Source organism: Psittacula echo (genome assembly GCF_963264785.1).
Source record: "Psittacula echo genome assembly, chromosome: 3".
In the NCBI taxonomy this organism is placed as follows: Eukaryota; Metazoa; Chordata; class Aves; order Psittaciformes; family Psittacidae; genus Psittacula; species Psittacula echo.
This window is the reverse complement of record NC_137736.1, coordinates 100,632,486-100,652,469: the sequence shown is the minus strand read 5'-3', so window position 1 is coordinate 100,652,469 and position 19,984 is coordinate 100,632,486. Positions and strand designations below refer to the sequence as shown.

Sequence of the window (19,984 nt, the reverse complement as noted above, 5' to 3'; positions counted from 1 at the left end):
TGCTATCTGGTAGTGTCATGTTGCCTTGGCTGAGGCAATGTATGAAGAAATTCCCAGAGTTTGGTTGATATTCAGTAACTAACTCTCTTTAAGTCCATTGCATGCTTGAACAATTAGTCATGAAAAATAAAATGGATAGAAGCCTTACAAAAATGTCCAAGAAATACCCTGTTCAGCTCTGCATGTTGGTCTTTTGGATTGCTGGTTTTGCACAAGATTTTCAGGGTAACTATTTGCAATTGGCTAGTAAACAGGCAGAAAATGCCCATGGTGCGCCCTAAGTCTATGGCAACTGCTAGTTATCAAGGATATTAAGCAATCTAAGGAAAATTATTTATTGTGCAATCAAAGTGTCGAAAACAGAACATGGAAGAACAATTCTCATACTTCAAAGAAGCATCTTTCCGCCAAAGACCTATCTCTGTTGTGGTTTACTGTGCTGCAAACCAGACCCATATCCTAAGCCAGACCCCTCCAGTACCAGAAAGCACTTCCATATTCCTGCTGACCACTTACAAGCCAAGATCTCTGCACGCGTGTCCCATTTCTGTCCTGCCTAAATCTTTTGGGAGGAAGGTTGAAATTAAGCTACAAATTGTCCCCCAGGACCTCAACGCAGAAAGTACGGTTTGGCTTAGCAGACTAAGAGTGCAGGTAGCAGAAACAGCCATGTGGTGGCAATGTGCTCATTGTAGTGCCGTACTTCACAGCTATAAAAACTCTCGAGCAACATTTCAAGTACTGTCACCATCTCGGTGTTTTGTACAGGGTCCAAACAAAATCAGGCCTGGTAGTCTGCCCGAGGAACGGGATTATGGAGAAACATACTCAAATACTCCAGGCCTGATGTTTCAGCAGCAAATGGCAAGAGCAGGCAGCACGCAATTTAATGGCATATTAGTTGCAAGCTTCAGTGCATGAGAGTGCTTTTCACCAACTTGGTCTTCCAACAGCACTGCAGTCCTGCTAAGAAGGAAGTCAGTACACAGGTCAATTCTTTGTGACTAGACAGTGATCTCTAAGTATTTCAGGTCATTTGAGATGCACAACTAACTCCAACCACTAACTGGTTACCACATCTTAGCAATCATTTCTACATTGAAGTCATAAAATCATTTACAATTTGATGTATTGTTTCTAAACCCATTTATAACCTAGCTTGCTCTTCCTTAACAATTGCCGTATTTTGAATAATAGCCCCAAACCATTAAAAAGAATATTTCAAGAAAGTAGCCATATAGAAAAAACATATCTGAACCATACAATTAATTAAAAGTGATGAGGGGAAATGTACATTCAACTTTCTGGTATTTATAACACCTTTTTCATGGCTTGGGATTTGAAAGTAGGAGCTGTCAGTTTTATTTGGTGGAAAACACCATGGATGTAAGCTCAAATACGTAGCTCTGAGGTCTCAATCCATGCAAACACATCTGCAGCTCAGCAGGGATTGCAGGCATACAGCACTGCCCAGAAACACTGCCTGGTCCAGCAGAGTATCTCAAGTACTACTGATCACTGAGACATGTTAGAAATACAGTCCTTTCCACAGGCTGCACAGTCTTGCTGCTCTCAACTGGGCACTGCTTCGATGAGCCTTATAGCAAGCACTTCAGTTAATTGCTAATCAAAAGAAAAGGGGTAAGGGGGAGGGGGGGAGAGTTCTGTGCAGTTTCAGCTGAGGAAAGTGGTATTAGCCCTCATCACAGTGGTTTAAGCCACTACATGCCCACTTCATATTGCCAAGAACCTAGGAGTACAAAACTGGTATCTCAGTTTAGGAAGTCACTTGGTGATCAGCAGCAAATTGCTTACAAACGTGTATGTCCAATTTAACGTGCTACAGGGCACTGTCATTTATGCACCTATATAGCTAGAGGTTTTAGCAGATGGCAGAACAGGAACACCTTTTTTATTTGTATCTCCACAATTATTTGACTTTTCAATCCCACTAAAGAGGCAGAAAAAAATCCCTTTACTTTTGTCAGTATCCAAGGTGTCAGGTATATAACTGTAGACTGTAGAAGACTGCAAATGCTGTATATTTATTATTTAAGTATAAATAGTTGCAAACTTCTATAGCTTGGTCCTCTAATACGTGTGTTTAACTTAATGGGAATTTTGTATTTTGGGAAACGGGGAATCACAGCATCATAGAGTGGTTTGGGTTAGAAAAGACCTTAAAGATCAACTAGTTCCCAGTCCAACCTGGCCGTGAACACTGCCAGGGATGTGTCCACCAGCAACAGGGTTTCTAGGGGGGAAGTGCTATTGGATTCGAGCAGCAGCAGCCCGAGTCTTGCCCTCACAGCCACAACCGGGCCCCGGTAGGAGTCTCAGAGCCGCCCCGTCCAGGCCTTCGGGTTCCGGCGGGGACGCGGTGCTGCGGCCTGTGCACCCCAAACCCCTGTCACCGGCCGCTGGGCGTCTCCCCGCTCCCCCGGAGCCGCCTCCCCCCGCCGGGGGCAGCGCAGGCCGACACGCGCCCAGGGCCTCCCAGGCCCGCGCTTTCCCCGGGGCCGCGAGGGAGCCGCGCCGCCTCCCTCGGCCGCCTATATAGAGGCGGCGGCGGCGGGGCGGTTCGGGCGGGTGGTGTGTTGTGGTGAGTGGTGGCGGTGGGAGGGGGGGAAAGCGGGAGGCTGCGGCTGTGTCGTCCCCGCTGGGGGGAGGAGCGGACCGGGAAGGCGCGGAGTGGAAGGGTCTGTGGCCGGGAGGCGGACAGCCCTGCGGCCTGTGGGGTTGCAGGCAGGCCCGGGTTCCGCCGCGGCCTTGGAGCTCAGCGGTGTTGGGACTCCCCCGGAAAGCTGCGGGCAGCCTCCCTGGAGAGACATGAGGCCGGGGTGCGGGGCTCGGCCGCCTCCTTCCGCGGCGGGCCTCTGCCATCGCCCCGCCAAGCGCAGGCTGGGGCTTTCCTGCGGTGAACGGGCGGTGTTCAGAGAGCAGGGATCGCCGCCTCTGCAGCCAAGCCTCCCGCTCCGGATGAAACCCGCCCCACAGCTTTGTCCGCGGTCTGGCCAGTGAAGAGTCCCCTGCACCGGCCCAGCTGCGTGGTTCGTGAGCTATTGCAGTGCCACTGGGGCATGGCCTGCTGTGACCTTGGGGAGTGGAGTTATAGCCTGCCTTTGTGGGCTCTTACAAGGAGCTGTGATACCTTCTGGGATTGTCACCTAGTGTTTGATGCGTGTGTCAGCCGAGAGTAACATTTGGGGCTGCGTGTGGAGGACTCGGTGGTATCTGTTCCATTTACTAATGCTGTGTTTCCAGGTTTGAGGCTTGGACTCACTTTGGAAGAAGAGCAATTGTTACCTTGCTGAGGCTTGGATTCACTTTGGAAATAGAGCAGGTTTTGCCTTGCTGTATCTACAAACAATTTTTTATCTGCTAGTGTGGCTACAAATAGGAAAAAAAAAAAAAGAGGACAGGTATGTACATATATAGTACTAGTTTAGTTTTGACTAAGTTGTAAACCTTCTGAAAGCAGCAACGTGCTTTTATGGATCAGGAAACTAAACTTTCTTGGCTTTTAAGCCCCACATGTTTGTATAGGCGTCTCTGGTTTTCCTTCTGCTGCCAAGCTTTCAGTGTAAGTCACTTGGCATGTGCTCCTTTTGGGACTGGCACAAGTCGGTAAGCATTCAGCATGATGCAAGCAGTGTACATTTTACTGAATGCAGGCAATTGTTCCTTGCTAGGAGTTCCCCTCATTCACAGGCTGCCCCACCTATCTGTTCTTCTGTCCTTTAAATGAGAAGCAAAACTGGAGTGCTGCGTGAGCACTAATGAGGATAATGAAATGTAACTTGGTCTTGGAGCATAACATGGTCTTGAAATAACATGTAGCATACTTTGCTGTCAATAGTGAAACAGCTCACATCTGTAATGATAATTTGGGGATAGTATGTATTAGTGTCATTTATTACAAGAATAGTGATTGATTTTTTTTTTAATGCATTATGTTCAGATTCATGCAAGATGTACTGGACATGTGAAGTTACATGCAAACATCTGTGCTTGTCATGTAAAAGTTCTACAAAGGATGAGGTTCATACAGTCTGATTTTCAGTTTTTCTTAATCTTTTAATTTAGCCTATGGGAATTTGTGTTTCCTGTTCATATTACCCCAGAATACATTTTGGCAGGCAAGAGGCTTCAGAAGCAGCATTACAGTAGGTAGAAGAGTGAAAAACATCCTGTTAACTGATGTACTGTGCTTGAAGCCAGGCTTAAAAGTCAGTGGGGGGCTGATTCATGTGTGTATTTATGTGTTTGTAAAGACTCATGCAACATTTTTGACAGCACCACCTGCCAAGTGTCTTGCTCAGAAACAGGGTTCTGGAACAGTGAAGATCATTGACTTGGTGATCTTACTCCAGATAAGCAAGCCTGTTTTAGCTGCTCACCCAGTGAAAGCACCTTGCTGCAAACTTGAGAACTGAATTAATTTGAATGCTTTATTTGAAAGTGTTGCCTTTGTATTTCTGCTTTCCAGCTGCCTTCCTGAAAGTTGAGGTGTAATTCTTATTTATAATATGCTATTGTGTGGGAGACTTGCACGGGTAACATGACAGCCAGAAACAATTCTAGGTGTTCATATTCGTTTGCTTTCTACTCATATCTTCTGAAAGCCATGTAGAATACCTGATGTGCCGCAATTTATAGTTTTCTTGGCTGCTGTTCACCATGATGAGAGCAATTCTCTGTTTTGCTCTATAGGTAGGGAGCTGAGATGGGGTGAGGAAATACTGTTGCCAGCTAGCCTTATACACCTGATGGAGACTATGTTTCTACAAGAAAGCATAGACCCAACTAGGTTGGAAAAGACCCTCAAGATCGTCAGGTCCAACCTTTACCCCAGCACTGCGAAGTCCACCACTAAACCATATCACTGAGGGCCTCATCTACACGGTTTTGAACACTTCCAGGGACAGTGATTCCACCCCTTCCCTGGGCAGCCTGTTCCAATGCCTGATCACCCTCTCAGTGAAGAAATTTTTCCTAATATCCAGTCTAAGTATCCCCTGGTGCAGCTTGAGGCTGTTGCCTCTTGTCCTGTCACTCTTTTACTTGGGAAAAGAGATCAGCCACCTCCTCTCTCCATTCTCCTTTCAGGCAGTTGTGGAGATAGAAAGGTAATGCTCAACACTCTTCCCTCGAGGTACTCTGCTTTCATTTGAGAGATCCAGGGAGACTAGAAGCTGGAAAGCCCCACTAATTTGAAGTTAGGCAGTGATACTCCAGAGGACTTGCATAATGTGGCAAGACTAGTCAGTCAGATTACAAATATGCCAAGCCTCAGTCTTGGGGACAAGCATTTTCTGCCTCTGAATGGCATTGAAGAAGGTAAATAGAAGAGTGGAAGTGAAAGCATTCATGTGATGCTTCTATCTGTCAGTTATTGTGACAAATCATGTATGCTACATCTTTCTTTTCCCTCAGGAGACAAGTACCTCCACATCTGCCAGAAACGGGAGACTTCACTCTGAAGTAACTGATAAACAACTGTGAAGCATGAAGATCAACTCTGCTATTCAGGCTGCTATTGACCTCACAGCAGGAGCTGCAGGTAATGTTGGAGAGAACTTAATTGCACAGAATTTCTTAGGGACAGTTTCAGTGCCTCTGACAACTGTAAAAGCAGTTTCCTGACGCTATAAAAAGCCTCACTTTCCATGTTTTAAGGACATCGAGATGAAGCAGTTGATCTCAGCCAGTGTTGTAACTGCATCACTATCGATGCTCCATAGTGAAACCCCTGCCATACAGTGGAGGTGTAACCCTTATTTCAGACTAAGAGTTTTCCAGAGGAAGGTTTAAGTTTCAGTGTTGATTCTTATGCTTACAGTTTAAGAATCAGTCACAAGTAGAGTTTTGGAATGAACTCAAACTGTGTGAGTGATTGAAGTGCTGCTTTTGTCACAGGAACCCTCTGTAACCAAAATGGGCAAGAGGCTATCTGAAGAGTTACTGGCTCAGACAACATCCTGGTATGAATCTTTAAAAGCTGGGAAGCTCAGTAATAGAACTGATGATGATGAATTCACTTAACTAACTTCCACTTCAGTCTGGTCTGTGCTATAAAGTTTTGCTGGACCACTTGTGACAGTCACAAATGTGGAAGCAGTTTCATTGTCTCATTAACATTACCATATTGGTAATGTCTGTGGCTGATGGATGAATTACTTACCCCTACTAGATAAAAGGGGTCTATTTAACATTTCAAAGCTGGCAGTGTTTATCAGGAAAGGTGGAAGGGAAGATTTGTCTAATGATACTGTTCTGTGCCCACATTCAGGCTAACAGGGCCTTGAGGTTTGCCTGGGTTTTGGCAGTAGAGAATCTTAGAACTAATTATGCTGATTTCTTCTCTGGTATAGTTCTCCTTTCTTCAGACAGGATGGAGGAATTCAGACCTTTTTCAGCATGATTTCAGTAATCCTAAATAATTGTTCTTGTTCTTTTTCTTTGCTACTTTACTCTGCAGTAAAGATACAGCTTTACTGTTCCTCTAATATTTATTTCCCATATTATTTCCACATACTTGCTTTGTATTGCTTATGTTCATTGGTAGTGCTCGTTTCTGTGTTAGGTGTGTGTCTGCACCCTTTAGAGAGTGTATTTAACTAGGCAAACAGGTAGTTCCTCTAGCAAATGCGTGACCTGGTTTTACCTTTCTCTCTGAATACAGTCTCCACTAGCTGATAAGTAATGACATATAGGGGCAAGTAAATTCTGAACAAGAATAAATAAATCATTTAGCTGCCTGTGGGTCAGAGTCCTTTTTCTAGGATCTGAGCAACCTCTGATCACTTCTTTGGTTAGGTAGGACTCTTTCTCCACTGTTCCCATGTTACTATGAGGGCCGCATTTTTCTAAATGTTCAAGCAGGGTTGACTAATTTTTTTTCTGGTTTATTTGGTTTTGTTGTTTAGATTTTTTAGATTCCTTACTCCTGGCTAGAAGAATTATTTTTTCCTTTAATATTTCAGACATTAACTGGGACTCTTGGTCTTTACCTTAAGGTGGAAGTTCATGGCTGTAGTTTACTTGTGCCACCTCCAATGACAGTGTAAGGAGAGTCCTTTCTCTTTTTGGAACAGCTATTCACAGTCAACTCCCAATTTTTAAGCTTTGCATTCCCAAGACCATACCTGGATTTGTTGGGCTTCTTCCAACAGCTGTTATTTTATACATGTGAATGTTTTACATCTGCCTTCACGTAGGAACCTAGTATTTGTCCTGTAGATTAATATCTAGCTGGCTTCTGTGCAGATAACATTGGCTAAGCCCTTCCAGCTCTTGCTTTTCATCTGAGGCTTCCATGAATGTTACTGGTCTGAGCCAACTGCTACTTTCCTTGGTTATCTGTCCCAGAGCAAGAAGCAATTTTGTGCTTCTTTGCATGATTTGCTCTCAAGCTTTTAATGATCCATCTGATTGAGAATGAGGTTTAATGGCAGTTAGATCTTGAGCAACAACTATGTGACACAAATGTGTTTGCAAAGAGTAAAAGTCATTGAAAATAACCTCTGTTAAACAAACACTCTTCTTCTTCCCACTTAGAAGAAAAATAACTAATTTTAATTGGATTCACACATTTGTTCCTATTTTAGTTTCTTTACAGTATTTGCATTTGCAGATAATTGTTTCTATTTCACAGCTGATAAAGCATCTTGTTAACTTGCCCTCTTTAAGGTATAAGCATGTTAACTGTGCTTTCGTTAAAGATCAGCTTCTAGTTTAGGATGGTTCTTTTGTTCTTTTTTTGGTTATTTTGGTCTAGGATGGATCTTTTACTAGAAAAGCAAAACTATAAAGCTTATATAAGGTACACCTATTATATGCTTTCTGCTAGGTGTTGGCTTCTAATAGATTGCTGTCAGCATACACTGATATTTCTTACTGAAAAAGTGTAACGTTAGCTCTTTCTGTAGACTACTGAATTGAGTTGGATCTGTGGAAGAACAGATTTGCACTGTTGACAAAGTGGTGGTTGATGAAATTAATGGAAATATCTTGAGTTTTCAGGGTATTGACCTTGCTCTTGAGTTTGAAAAGATAACACGATAAGAAACTTTGCCCTTTTCCAGCTTATACTGGACACTTTATTCCAGTATTTGGGAATAAATGTACATAAAAATCATCTGGAGTTTTGAACTAAAGGGCTTGAGCCTTTGGTTATCAATTCATCGTGCTTCATCAGTTTTGATGAATACTCTCAGCAGTATTCTCTTGTCCTGGAAGAACCTTTGCCTCACTTGATTACAAATCTTCCAGTTTTTTCTTATCAACAGAACATAAAATCAGATGGTTTCTGATTTTACGATTCACTGCAGTAATGAGAAAAGGAAAATGCTGCTTTAACTCGTTAACACAAATGACTTGATTGCAGAACAATACCTCTAATTCAGAACCGTTTATGTAAGTGATCAGATCCATTTAGTTGCCTGCTTTGAGTAAAGTAATGTTTAATGAGAATCAAGCTGTTACTGCTCTTATGCCTGATTTTTCTTCTTCGGATAACTAAACCCACCACTGACAATCGCTGCCATTGTGCTAAAATCAGTGCAGTTGTCTTTTCCTGTGGAGAATTAATTCATCTTTTTCTGCATGATTTTGCTAATAATGGCATTTGTGTGTAGGTGTTTGAGTTGTGATAACCTTCAGCCACCCTCTTAACTTCCACTGCTTGCTTAGGTGGGACAGCATGCGTGGTGACAGGCCAGCCCTTTGACACCGCAAAGGTGAAGATGCAGACATTCCCAGACATGTACAAAGGACTTGTGGACTGTTTTGTGAAAACCTATAAGCAAGTGGGGTTTCGAGGCTTCTACCAAGGAACCACACCAGCACTTGTAGCCAACATCGCGGAGAACTCTGTTCTGTTCATGTGCTATGGATTTTGCCAACAGATTGTGAGAAGAATTGTCGGAGTAGACAGGAAAACAAAGCTCAGGTTAGTAATAGAAATCTGCTTCATATTTTAAAATAAATAAAAAAAAATACTGTATTGTCAGGGTGCAGCTGATGTCCTAGGCCCACCTCTGCCAGTATGCACTATAGTAAGTTTTGTGCTAGGATACAGTGCTTAACTGCAACAGAGCCATCTACTTGTCACTGCAGCTGCCTGGTTTAGATAACCACAACTTAACTGGAATACTCAAGACCTAGAATGTTCTTACCAAAGGGACTGAACATTGCAACACCTGAAAGTTAGTATTCCCTTGATCTCTAGGTTGTTCTGATTTTGCAGGGCAAGTAGTGGCTCTTCTCTCAGGGGGGTGTACTAAGGGGAAAGAGCACTTTTCTAATATTGTCTTTATTGGAGTTTCAAAAGCTTGAATAGAATGGTGGCAAGACCAAATGTCTAGTTTTGCAGTGTCACTGGCAATAAGTGGTTGCCTAAAGAATGACAAGAGAAGGGAGTGTTTAATACTCTGAGTCCTTTGCCAGGCTGTGGTCTTAGTTCAGAGGATTTATTGATCATGTTATGATCCCATCAGTAACTGGACAAGAGCACTTGTCCAGCCTCCTCTAGAATTCTTGAAAGTTCTTTGCATGGGCAGTACGCTTTGGCAGAGTTCTGCAGGTGATAGTCATTAATTCCGTAACCATTGATCCATAGCCACTGTCTGCATGCTACCTGGGATCTTGCAGACCTCTATCCATTGCTCTGTGCCCCTCTTCCCCACCTGAATATTTTCTTGGATGGAAGGATCCCAGCCCTCCTAGCCAGTGAGCACTGACTCTGTTCACAGAATCACATAATCATTAGGGTTGGAAGGGACCTCTGGAGATCATCTAGTCCAACCCCCCTCAAGGCAGGGCCACTTACAGCATGTTATACAGGAACGTGTCCAGGTGTGTTTTGAATGTCTCCAGTGAGGGAGAGTCCACAGCCTGCCTGGGCAGCTCTGCCACTCTCAATGTAAAGAATTCTTCCTCATGTTGAGGTGAAACTTCTTGTGTTTTAGTTTATGGCCGTTGCTGATTGTACTGTCACTGGGCACCACTGGAAAGTCTGGTGCCATCCTCCTGGCACCCGCCTTTGAGATATTTATATGCATTAATGAGATCCCCTCTCAGTCTACTCTTCTCTAGACTAAACAGGCCCAGCTCCCGCAATCTCGTAAGAGAGATGTTCCTGTAGCTGTCTTTGTCTTTCTCTGGAACTCTTACAATTGTACTGTGTCTGGGCTTCTAGCGGTAAGACCAGAGCTGTGCAGGGTATTCAGGGTGTGATCACGTCATGGATGTATGCACTGGCATAACAATCATCATCTCTTTCTAGCTAGGATGGCTTTTCTCCAGGTGCACCACTCTAGAGCCGTCAGTGGTCCAGCAGTCTGTGTGCCTTACTGTTGCCCATTTCTCAAGGTATGTCTTCTGTGCAGCACTGAGAGTATCTGCACCTTCTCCATCCTTGTGCTGTTCCACAATGTATGAAAGACTTCTCATACTGTCCTAACTCCATTCAGAGAGTAATGCAAGGTTAACCACAATTAGCTTTCTATTAATAGCTGTGTTCTGCCTCTGTCACATGTATCCAAATAGAGGTAGCTGAGGAGGCCTTAATTCTCCATTTAAGATCTCTGCCATGATATGGGTATCCATCTAAGTACAAGACAAATATCTTAAAGTGGCATTAAGTGAGGTGTTCTTCTGTCACATATTAAGATATGCTGTGTCTTAAGACTGAGGCCAGCTATGAGGGAATATGAAGTGATGAGGAAACAAACTATATTAATTGCTTTCTACTTGCATTCTTTTTCACTGTTTTCTGGTAATTGAGATCTCTCAGCTGAGACAGAACTGTTTCCACTTTCTTAGATCAGCTTACAGACCCCTTATCTTATTCTGCCCACTAAAATGAGGAAGCAGGCCTACCAGCATGCTTTGCTTCTTAACTATGCTTTGTGATCCTTTTGGGAGGTAGACCACAGGTTTGCAGAAGTCCTAGGATCATCTCTTGATGTGACTGAGACAGCATGTTTGTGGTGCATGTAGGGGAGGTAGCGCAGAAAGCTTTCAAACAGTATGCATATGTGTACTACTCCATGTCTTTGGAGTAGGATGTAGAATGGGAAGGTAACTTGAGTAGGTAGCAATAGCAAGTACTTCTGACATCTGACCCTTCTTTCCTTGGTCAGGTAGTGGTACTTTCCAGATCCAGGATGGCTGTTTAATGGATCATTGATTGAAGAGCAAATAGTGTGACAGCATGGCTGTGCTAGGACAATACACTTAAAGGGTTTAAGCTTACTTGAAAGATTCCTCTCTTTGTGCTGTTCCCTTGATCTCTTCATCTGGATCATTGTAGGGACATCTACAGGTGCATGTGTGAGCCAATTGTATTGACATGTCCTGCAGTGGTGCCCTGGGTATATGTAGCCTATCCAGGACATTCATACTCATTGTGGTAGAGTTGAAAAGCCTTTGTAGTGTGCTGTAAGGGTGGGAAGAAACCCTGATGATGTGGCTAACCTCCAGACACGGCAAGTTAATAACTATAATTACCTTCATTGCCTCTGCTGTTTAAAAACTGTCATATTGTCTTAGCCTGAATAAGCAAATCTGTCAAGTCACAAACTGAGATGAACCTGACCATTTTTCCTACCCATATATAAGAAATTCCTTGTCACTTTCCCATTATTTTATGATGTAAAATCATAAAATCCAGCTATTTTAGTTTGGTTTTGCTTACTTTTCAGTCATAGCTTTAAGCAACTTGGAAATAAGCTTCCCTGGCCTGCCTGTGTTTAGGGATACCCTGGTCAGTGTGTGAAGCCTTGCAAACAGTTACAAGGATAGTTACAAAACAACACTATTTCGAGTTAGGGGAATAAATGCCACTGACGCATGAGTCGGAGAAAACAAATGGAGAGAAAAATGCTAAATTCCTTTTATCTTTAACATCTGTTAGTCCAACCATTTAATTCCATGCTAAAGTCTAAACTGAGGTAAGAAAATGGAAAGAGAAGTGCTAAAATCCATTTGTCTTTAAATGCCCATTTAGTCCGACCAAACTGATCTTGTTCTGTGCCAAAGTCTGAATTGGAAAAACTGTTACCCTTGTTCACCTCAGTTTGACTTTCTCAGTACGTGACTGGTTGTCTTCAGCATGTAATTTTCTTTGGAGGAAAAAGAAGTCCACCAAGATGAATGCCTTTTGTAGAAGCAGCAGCAGTGTAAGGGCAGGATTCTGGCTCCTGTGATGTGTGATCAAAATTCTCCCATCCAGAAAAAATACTGAATTAGGCATTGTGAGTTGAAAGGTAACTCAAACAGAATTCAAGGCTTGTCACTTCCACAATGAGGTTCATGGTATTAAAGACCAAAGCCTAAACAGTGGATCTAGTTGAATTTTTGTATGTAGAACATCAACAGGCAAAAGCAGATAAGATCTGAATTATGGCTAAATCTAGTCCTTTATGTACATTCCTTTCATCTAATAGCATCTGATTTTTCCTCTCCTGAAGGACAAAGGATCCTGTGTACTCTTTAGTGCATAGTTAGAAGGTATCTATTCCATATTTCTTATCCTTATTTTTCAGAGTGTAACCTTACTGCCTTGCTCTAGCTCATAACTTAATGACTGCAGGGCTCAGCCACAAACTGTATTTTTAATTCTGCATTGTTCCGTCTTGAGCTTTAGTGGGTTGCATTTCAGATCCCTGCTGTGCCAAGCTCGTACTGCAAGAGGGCTGTGCAATCAATGTTGTCATTTCTTATTTAGTGCATATTCAGATGCTGCTCTGCAGGCAGTTACTGACTCCTCCCACTTTGACAGTTCTTGTCACTGCCATATCTGAATATGTCACAAGCTTTGCTTCATGTCACAGCTTTAGTTCTGTGATGCTTCTGTAAGGTGAAAAGCTGTAGCTTTAATCCCTGCTACTATAGATGTATGAAACTGCTGGACACAGGGAAAACATCTCCTTTGTATGGAAGGAATTTCTGTGTCCCAGTGAGGTCAGGCTCAGCTGACTCCCCAGGAAAGAAGAGAGAAGCTCCACTTGTTCTGTGCTATTGTGCAGGTCTTGTCTAGCACAACAGTGTTCGTAGGAGTCTGTTTAGAGTGCATCATAAAGCAGTATGATTCTGAGTCTTTGAGTCCTGGCAGGTTAGCAACCCAGACTTGACGATTTGGGTAAAATCACCACAAAGTAAGCCCTAGTTTTGGAATACTGTGAGTCAGTGTAGATTACAGTGCTGTCTTGTTCAGTGGTGTGGTTTGTCTGTGCTGCCTCTGATTCACGTGGTTTTGTTCATGACAGCACATCCATAGAAATATTATAGCGGTCCCTTATGCCTTGCTTACAGATTTCTAGCATCTTCCACTGAAAACCTGTATTAATACTGGCAAGGTGACTTTAAAAACACTGATCTTTATATGAGGTGATTATTGTTCTTTTTGAGTACCAAGAAGTTGTCCAATAAAACAAGTCTATGGAAATGTTTATAAAAATGTAGGAAGGCAAAGACTTGATTCTGTTTATTGCGTAGCAGTCACTGAAGTATAGTAAAAAGGGTAGAGGTTGGAGCTTATCTTCAAGTGTATTTGAGCTGTGTATGAAGATGGAATGAGCAAGGTTTTTATCTGACTAGTTCAGGTAACTGATGTCTTCCCTGGAGATTCTTTCCCTCAAGACTCCATCAGTTTGTCTTGATATTTAGATTACAGATTCAGGGAGCTGATTGCAGGTGCAGTGGCTCCACTGCACTCAGGGTCAGTGCCCAAATAACTTCAGCAGTTTCTCTCTCATAGTGATCTGCAGAATGCTGCTGCAGGCTCCTTCGCCTCTGCCTTTGCCACCCTTGTCCTGTGTCCCACAGAGCTGGTGAAGTGCCGGCTGCAGGCCATGCATGAAATGCAGTTGTCGGGAAAGATAATCCAGGGACACAAGTAAGTATACTGTTTACAAGTAAGTATTCGGTATCTCTGAAACCCTTTTATGAGTATCAGTTCAGGGTCACATTTGTAAGTGGACAGTTAACCAGACAAGAGCTGTGGCTGGGAGGGTCACAGCCTGGGGATTTTTCATGTATTTGTAAAGCTGGATGCCAGTGAGGGGCTCCCAGCAGGATCCTGTTCTAAGTCTTACCTGAATTCTGTTGTCTGTGCAATGGGTCTAACCCTTAACTGTCACTGCAGTTGCCAGTTGTTACTGTAACCTTCTCATTATCTGCCTATTAAACATCACTAACTGGATCAACCTCTCTATCAGTACAGTTTGGTCAGTAGTGAAGGGTGTTATTCAAAAGGATGGTCCCCTTGGATTTTACCGTGGCCTGTCGAGCACTTTGCTGCGGGAAGTCCCAGGCTATTTCTTCTTCTTTGGAGGGTATGAACTGAGCCGGACTTTCTTTGCCTCTGGGAGATCAAAAGATGAATTAGGTATGGTGCCTCTTTTTCCATGTGGATTTTAACATGCTGTCGTGGGGGGACATAAAGGAGAGGGGGGCATATCTTCCCTGAAAATACACTAATGAGGCACAGCAGTTATAAAATACATGTAAAATGAAGGAAACTGGGTATCCAAAATATGGAGTTCTGCATTTTGTGTCTATATATAGTAATGAATTCTTGAAGTGACCACCTTGCAACAGAGCAATATTTTAAATGGAGAATAAATACAGTGAGTTAACATTAACACTATGAAACTACCTAATATCTGACCCTGATGTAACACAACTCTGAACCATTTCATTTCAGCAGCTGTTTAGAGAGAATTTGAAGGCTTTAGGTATATCCTCTTGAACAGTGTGTTCAAGTGTATGCTGAAATGTGTGCTGACCATTAGATGTAGTGACAATGCTAGTGAGAGAACACTGAAAATTAGACATGAACAAATGAGAGGCCAGAATAAACATGGTTTGTCTCCTGCTGAAAGATTGAACAGTCATACTTTGTCTTGATGTTAAAATTTCAGTTAAGATTTCAGCTGCACGCATTCTCTTGTTATAAATAAATACCTGGTCTGAAACACAAAATGAGGGTCGCATTATGAAAAATGACTGACCACAAAGTAACTTCACTGTACCAATAAATCTCTGTACAGGTGATTAGTGACCCTGTGTGAAATAGTTTAGAGTAATATCAGCCTTCGAAAGTGATTACAAGTGTGAAAGGAGAGGAGTTAAATTTAGTTAATAGTCAGAAGAGAATTCCAAGTTATGCTTATTTAGCCTGGCCAATAATCTAAGAAGCACTCTTTATAACCTTTGAGCTTTCTAGTTAGACTTGCAACTTACCAGTGGCTTAAGATTAACTTCAAGGCTTGTAGGGGAGCAGAAACTTTTGTCATAAGCCCGTTCCTTTGATAAGCAGGTTTTCTTTGAGTTCTACAGATGAAATAAATAATGTGATATTTATGTTGGTGAATATTTCTGTGGTGTGTATAAAGCTTATTTCTTAACTTTAGGTCCCATTCCTTTGCTACTAAGTGGAGGCTTTGGAGGCAGCTGTCTGTGGATTGCTGTGTATCCTGTGGACTGTGTCAAATCTAGAATTCAGGTTCTTTCAATGGCTGGAAAACAGACAGGCTTTATGGGAACATTTGTAACTGTTGTGAGAACTGAAGGTGAGTATGCAGCATATCAACCGCACCTCTAGGGCTGCACACTGAAATCTATACCCTCCAACACAAAAAAAATTGCCTAAGAAATGTCCACTGATAATGTGTTAGACACACTATAAATAACAGAAATTCTGATGCCTTATGTAGTCTGGACAGCTTGGAATCTAGAAATTGAGACCATGCCTCTTGGTTCAGGAAACAATTCACTTAAAGCTAACAAAAGCTCAGTAGACCTTGAAAGCAGATAAAGGAATACACTCCATTCCCCATGAAAACCTGTCCATGAAAATTGAAGGGACTGGTTCAAATTCAGAATAAAATTTTTCTTCACCTCTAGAAGTTAATATATGGCTGACCGAGGGCTGTTTGATAAATTAGGCCTATCCAGCCTGGCAACTTGGGGCTTCTACCTCAATGCTTAATCTCCGGAAAAGACCTGAGCCATGCACTTCAGAAGACAGTGTAAGAATGTATGTGGCAGCAGATATGAATCCTAGGCCTGTTGCTAGGGAAGATCCTCACCAGAGCAAGAGTCTGACCTGGAGCACAGCTCCAACATAGTCCTGCCGTTCTTTCTGTTCGCTTTTGCCTGCTGTAGTATAGCTGCTGTGACCCATATCCTCAGGTGACCAGGGTGGCCTTCTGAAGACCCTGTCATACCTAAGATGAGCTTCAAACATAAGCACTTAAATGGCTAAACTCATGTTACAACTCTAGATGCTCTGGGCATATCAATATCCACTAATGCTGCAGTTAGCAGCTACACGAGTGAGTTCAGCACTCTGTGCCCCTCAAGGCAGAAGCATTACTTCAATATCCTTTGAAGGTACAAGCAGTGGTTAATGCAGATAGGCAGGTAAATAAATTGCTAACTGGCTCTGATTTCATTTCCAGGTGTACTTGCCTTGTATTCTGGACTGAAACCAACTATGATCCGTGCATTCCTGGCCAATGGGGCACTGTTCCTTGCCTACGAGTACAGCCGGAAACTTATGATGAAACAAGTAGATTCTTACTGATACCTTCTAGCAGGTGGAAAATGAAAAGCTGTTTAAGGATCACTTAAGTAAAGGATCAAAAACCTGTAGATCACATCATGGTATGAGCAGGGCCAAATCAGTGACCTAATTTTAGGAACTCAGCTGCAGTTTAAGATTTATACTCTTTCAAATTCAGGTGATTTTATAGAGATATGTACATGCTGGTTGAACTGGCCCAGCAGAACTATCTCCATGTTGCAGATTCTGCACTAGGTACATTACATGTCATAACGTATTTTCCTGACCTGTAATGGTGCTAAAAAAATACTTACGTTGACCTCCTGTTGGGTTTACTGTAACATGCAGCAGTGGGCTGTGACTTGTTCAAGGCAAAAGCACTGCTTCCAAGGCTGTGCTGTGGTGGTGAATTCTCCCATTGTTGCTAGCAAGTGTCTGACTCGAAAGAACAGCAGTCGTATCTAATCTTGGTGAATATGGCTTACTTATGCAGATCCCTCAGCTTGACTCCTGCCCTTCTTCCTTGTGACTTTCCAAGGTCACAGCAGTTGGTGTCTGCCTGTGTACTCTGTCCAAGTAAATGGGCTTACAGAAGTAGGAAGTGTTCACGCCCTGCCTTGTACTTATCTGACTTAGAGTCAGAGATCTGCCTGCATTTGAGATAAAGACATGTAGTTACTGGGTTTAAGGAGTCCATGCAGCATCTCATTATTTTCTAAATCCTTTCAAGTGCTGAAGTATGCTGAGCACCTCTGAATTGAGCACTTAAAGTAAGGGAGACTGCTGGAAATAGCTGCTGGCTCTGAGCACAGAATTGTAACTGCAAGCTCTTGTTTGGGTCACCTTGACATGCACACGTCCATGTGCTTGAAAGACAGGATGCCAAAGAGGAGCAGGAAGCCAGAACTGAGTTTTTAAAAGCAACTGATGCTATGGTCTCTGTGGTGTAGCACACACTTGCTTGGGGTGGAGTCCTGCCATTTGCTGTGTCTCTTCAGCAGAGTGGAAAAAGCTCATATGACTGGATAGCTTGTATCACCTTCAGGCCTGGGGGCATGCCTGCTTGGTCATGCTACTTGATGAAATACATAGTTAGTGTTACCCAAATGATGTTACACCTATTTCTAGATGCCACTTTGATTTTTTTTTTTTTTTTTTTTTTTTTTAAAGAGGATGCTCTTTATACAAGCATGCTCTGCCTTGTAAGAAGCAGCTACTGCAAAGGCAGAGCAGGTCTCAGCAATACAATTCAGGATTGAGGAGTTGTACAGAGGGATGGTTGTAGGGTTTAAGTGTCAGTCCACACCTGTGGAGAGCACAGAGCCATTTGACCCACCATGATCACCAGTGGTATGCAGAGAGTAGCAGCTTGTCACAGCAACCAGAGTTTGTCAGTGACTGGCAACAGCCACAGCTCTAACAGCTCGGTTCTGCATGTTACAGTTCTCCTTTCAGATTCTAGAAACAGGAAAAAGCTTTAGGTACAGATGAAAGCATCTCAGTACCTGCAGCCTCTTGCAGTGGAGCCAGGGTCCACTTACACCGCACTGTTACAGCCTTCTTGATGAAAGGTGTGTGCTGCAGTTCCACAAACTCTTCTTGCCTTTCCAGCCTTCCTGTGCAGCAGGAACTGTTCATCTCTCTTTCACACACCCATGAGAAGAGGCAGTTTTAAAGCAGGGCATGGCTGAAGAATCTTCAGTGCCTACTGCACCAATTTACCTTGCTTGACTGGTGCACATGGGGCAATGATACTGTGCATCATCAGTACTTTATACCAAATGTTCAAATAATTCAGGTAGGAAGATGAGGCTTTAAGAGAGTTGCTAGAGTGTCCCTTTCCCAAGTTGTACTATTTCTCTTGGCTAGACATTTGTATGTGCTTCTGATAGTTACAAAAAGGCAAGGACTGACTCCACATCAGTGGAATACTTAGATCTATTTCTTAGATTTGTCTTTGCTTTCATTTTTTAAAGCTCATGGTTGCAGTTTTTAATACAAAAGTTGAAGCTTCAAAAGAAGCAGGATATTTAGAACTGAACCTACAGCAAGAAGCCAGTGGCTGAAATAAACATGCAGTTTGAGAGTTTCTCTTGTGAAGGTGATGTAAGCAGTAATTTTTCTCATCACAGCTACTTCAGCTGTAACATGTATCAGTTGTTCAGCTAAGAACTTCATGATGTTGGTACAGGATTTCATGGGAATAAAGTCTGATTTGATTAACTGAGTGCCTGACAGTTGTTTTGTGCAACAATGCTTAACAAGCTTGTCTTGCTGAGGTGCAAAGAGAGGTTGAAGTCAGTATCCCTACTCTTCCAGAATCTTAAGTATTTTTGCAATCAGTGGCTGGAAAAAGCCCTTAAAACCACAGCTCTAACAAGGTGCTGTGAAACAACTGCAGATTTTTCCTAATCTACTATGGAAAATAAAGCTTCTAGTTTAGCTTTTGGCCTGGTGCTTTGTTAATACCAGTCAGTTATAATATTAAGGTTCAACTCAACTTCCAAGGTTTTAGATTGCAGATTACCATGATTCACACTGTAAGGGTAAGTCTCCTGCCAGCATCACCATCTTCTGAGCAGTAGTTCTTGCCTCTCAGGAAAAGATGTAGTAACTCCCTTACACAGTTTGTTACTCATTCCTGTTTAAACAGGAATCAACAGCAACCTGAGTTGCTGTTTCAGCCTTCACTGCTGCTACATGAAGAGGTTAGTTTACTCCATAGGGAGGAAGACAGCTGTCCTTAACTGCCCTACAAGCTCTCAGAAAGGGCATCCTAGGACAGTGATATCAAATTGCCTGAGCTAAGCCAAAAAACTCAATCATCAGCCAGTTCTGGCTGCAGTAAAACTACATCCTCTTTCAGCTCCTAGTACATTCAGTGCAGGCAGACCTTGGCTGCCTTCTTGCACCATCACCCTCCACTGAGGCAGTTGTGGTCACTCCTATGTAAGCAGGAATCTTTTCTCACACCAGAGATGAGGGTTACGTTAACTTTGCCAGCTCACCCCTTGGCCTTGAGGAGCAGTTTACTAAGTTTATGTGCAACACATGCAGTCTCTTAAGCAATACTAGTCAAGGAACAGCACTGCACAATTTGAACTTTTACAGCAAAGGCTAAGCTGCAGTAGCAGACCCCAGAGCCAGCAAATCAGTTCTGACCCTCTGCTCATACCTGTCACAGCTGTCAGAGCAGACATGGAATCCCACATCCAATTTCATGTTCCCAATACAAGAAAAGCAGTGACATAGTGAAGCAAGTCAAGCAGAGGACAAGGATGGATAGTGAAGACCAAGTTTGCTCACCCATAACAAAGCTGAGGAGAGCTCTTGCTGCCACGTACAGTTACCTCCTTCATGGGAGGGGATAGAGCCAGGCTCTTCTGAGATAGAAAAGAGCAGGACAAG

At 42.9% G+C, this 19,984-nt stretch overlaps 1 protein-coding gene across 1 annotated transcript; it reads left to right on the top strand.

Annotated features, from left to right (window-relative positions):
• Positions 1 to 5,433: 5,433 nt before the first annotated feature.
• SLC25A15 (solute carrier family 25 member 15) lies at positions 5,434 to 18,284 on the top strand. Its single transcript, XM_080613748.1, has 6 exons — positions 5,434 to 5,563; positions 8,695 to 8,953; positions 13,766 to 13,903; positions 14,226 to 14,395; positions 15,423 to 15,581; positions 16,473 to 18,284. Exons 1-6 carry the CDS (start codon positions 5,509 to 5,511, stop codon positions 16,595 to 16,597), a joined length of 906 nt encoding a protein of 301 aa, XP_080469874.1. The 5' UTR covers positions 5,434 to 5,508; the 3' UTR covers positions 16,598 to 18,284.
• The last annotated feature ends 1,700 nt before the right edge of the window (positions 18,285 to 19,984 follow it).

Coding starts and splice junctions, on each gene's coding strand:
- SLC25A15 (XM_080613748.1), top strand. CDS start 5,509: ATGAAGATCAACTCTGCTATTCAGGCTGCTATTGACCTCACAGCAGGA. Junction 8,954..13,765: donor GACAGGAAAACAAAGCTCAG/GTTAGTAATAGA, acceptor TCTCTCTCATAG/TGATCTGCAGAATGCTGCTG. Junction 15,582..16,472: donor AACTGTTGTGAGAACTGAAG/GTGAGTATGCAG, acceptor TTTCATTTCCAG/GTGTACTTGCCTTGTATTCT.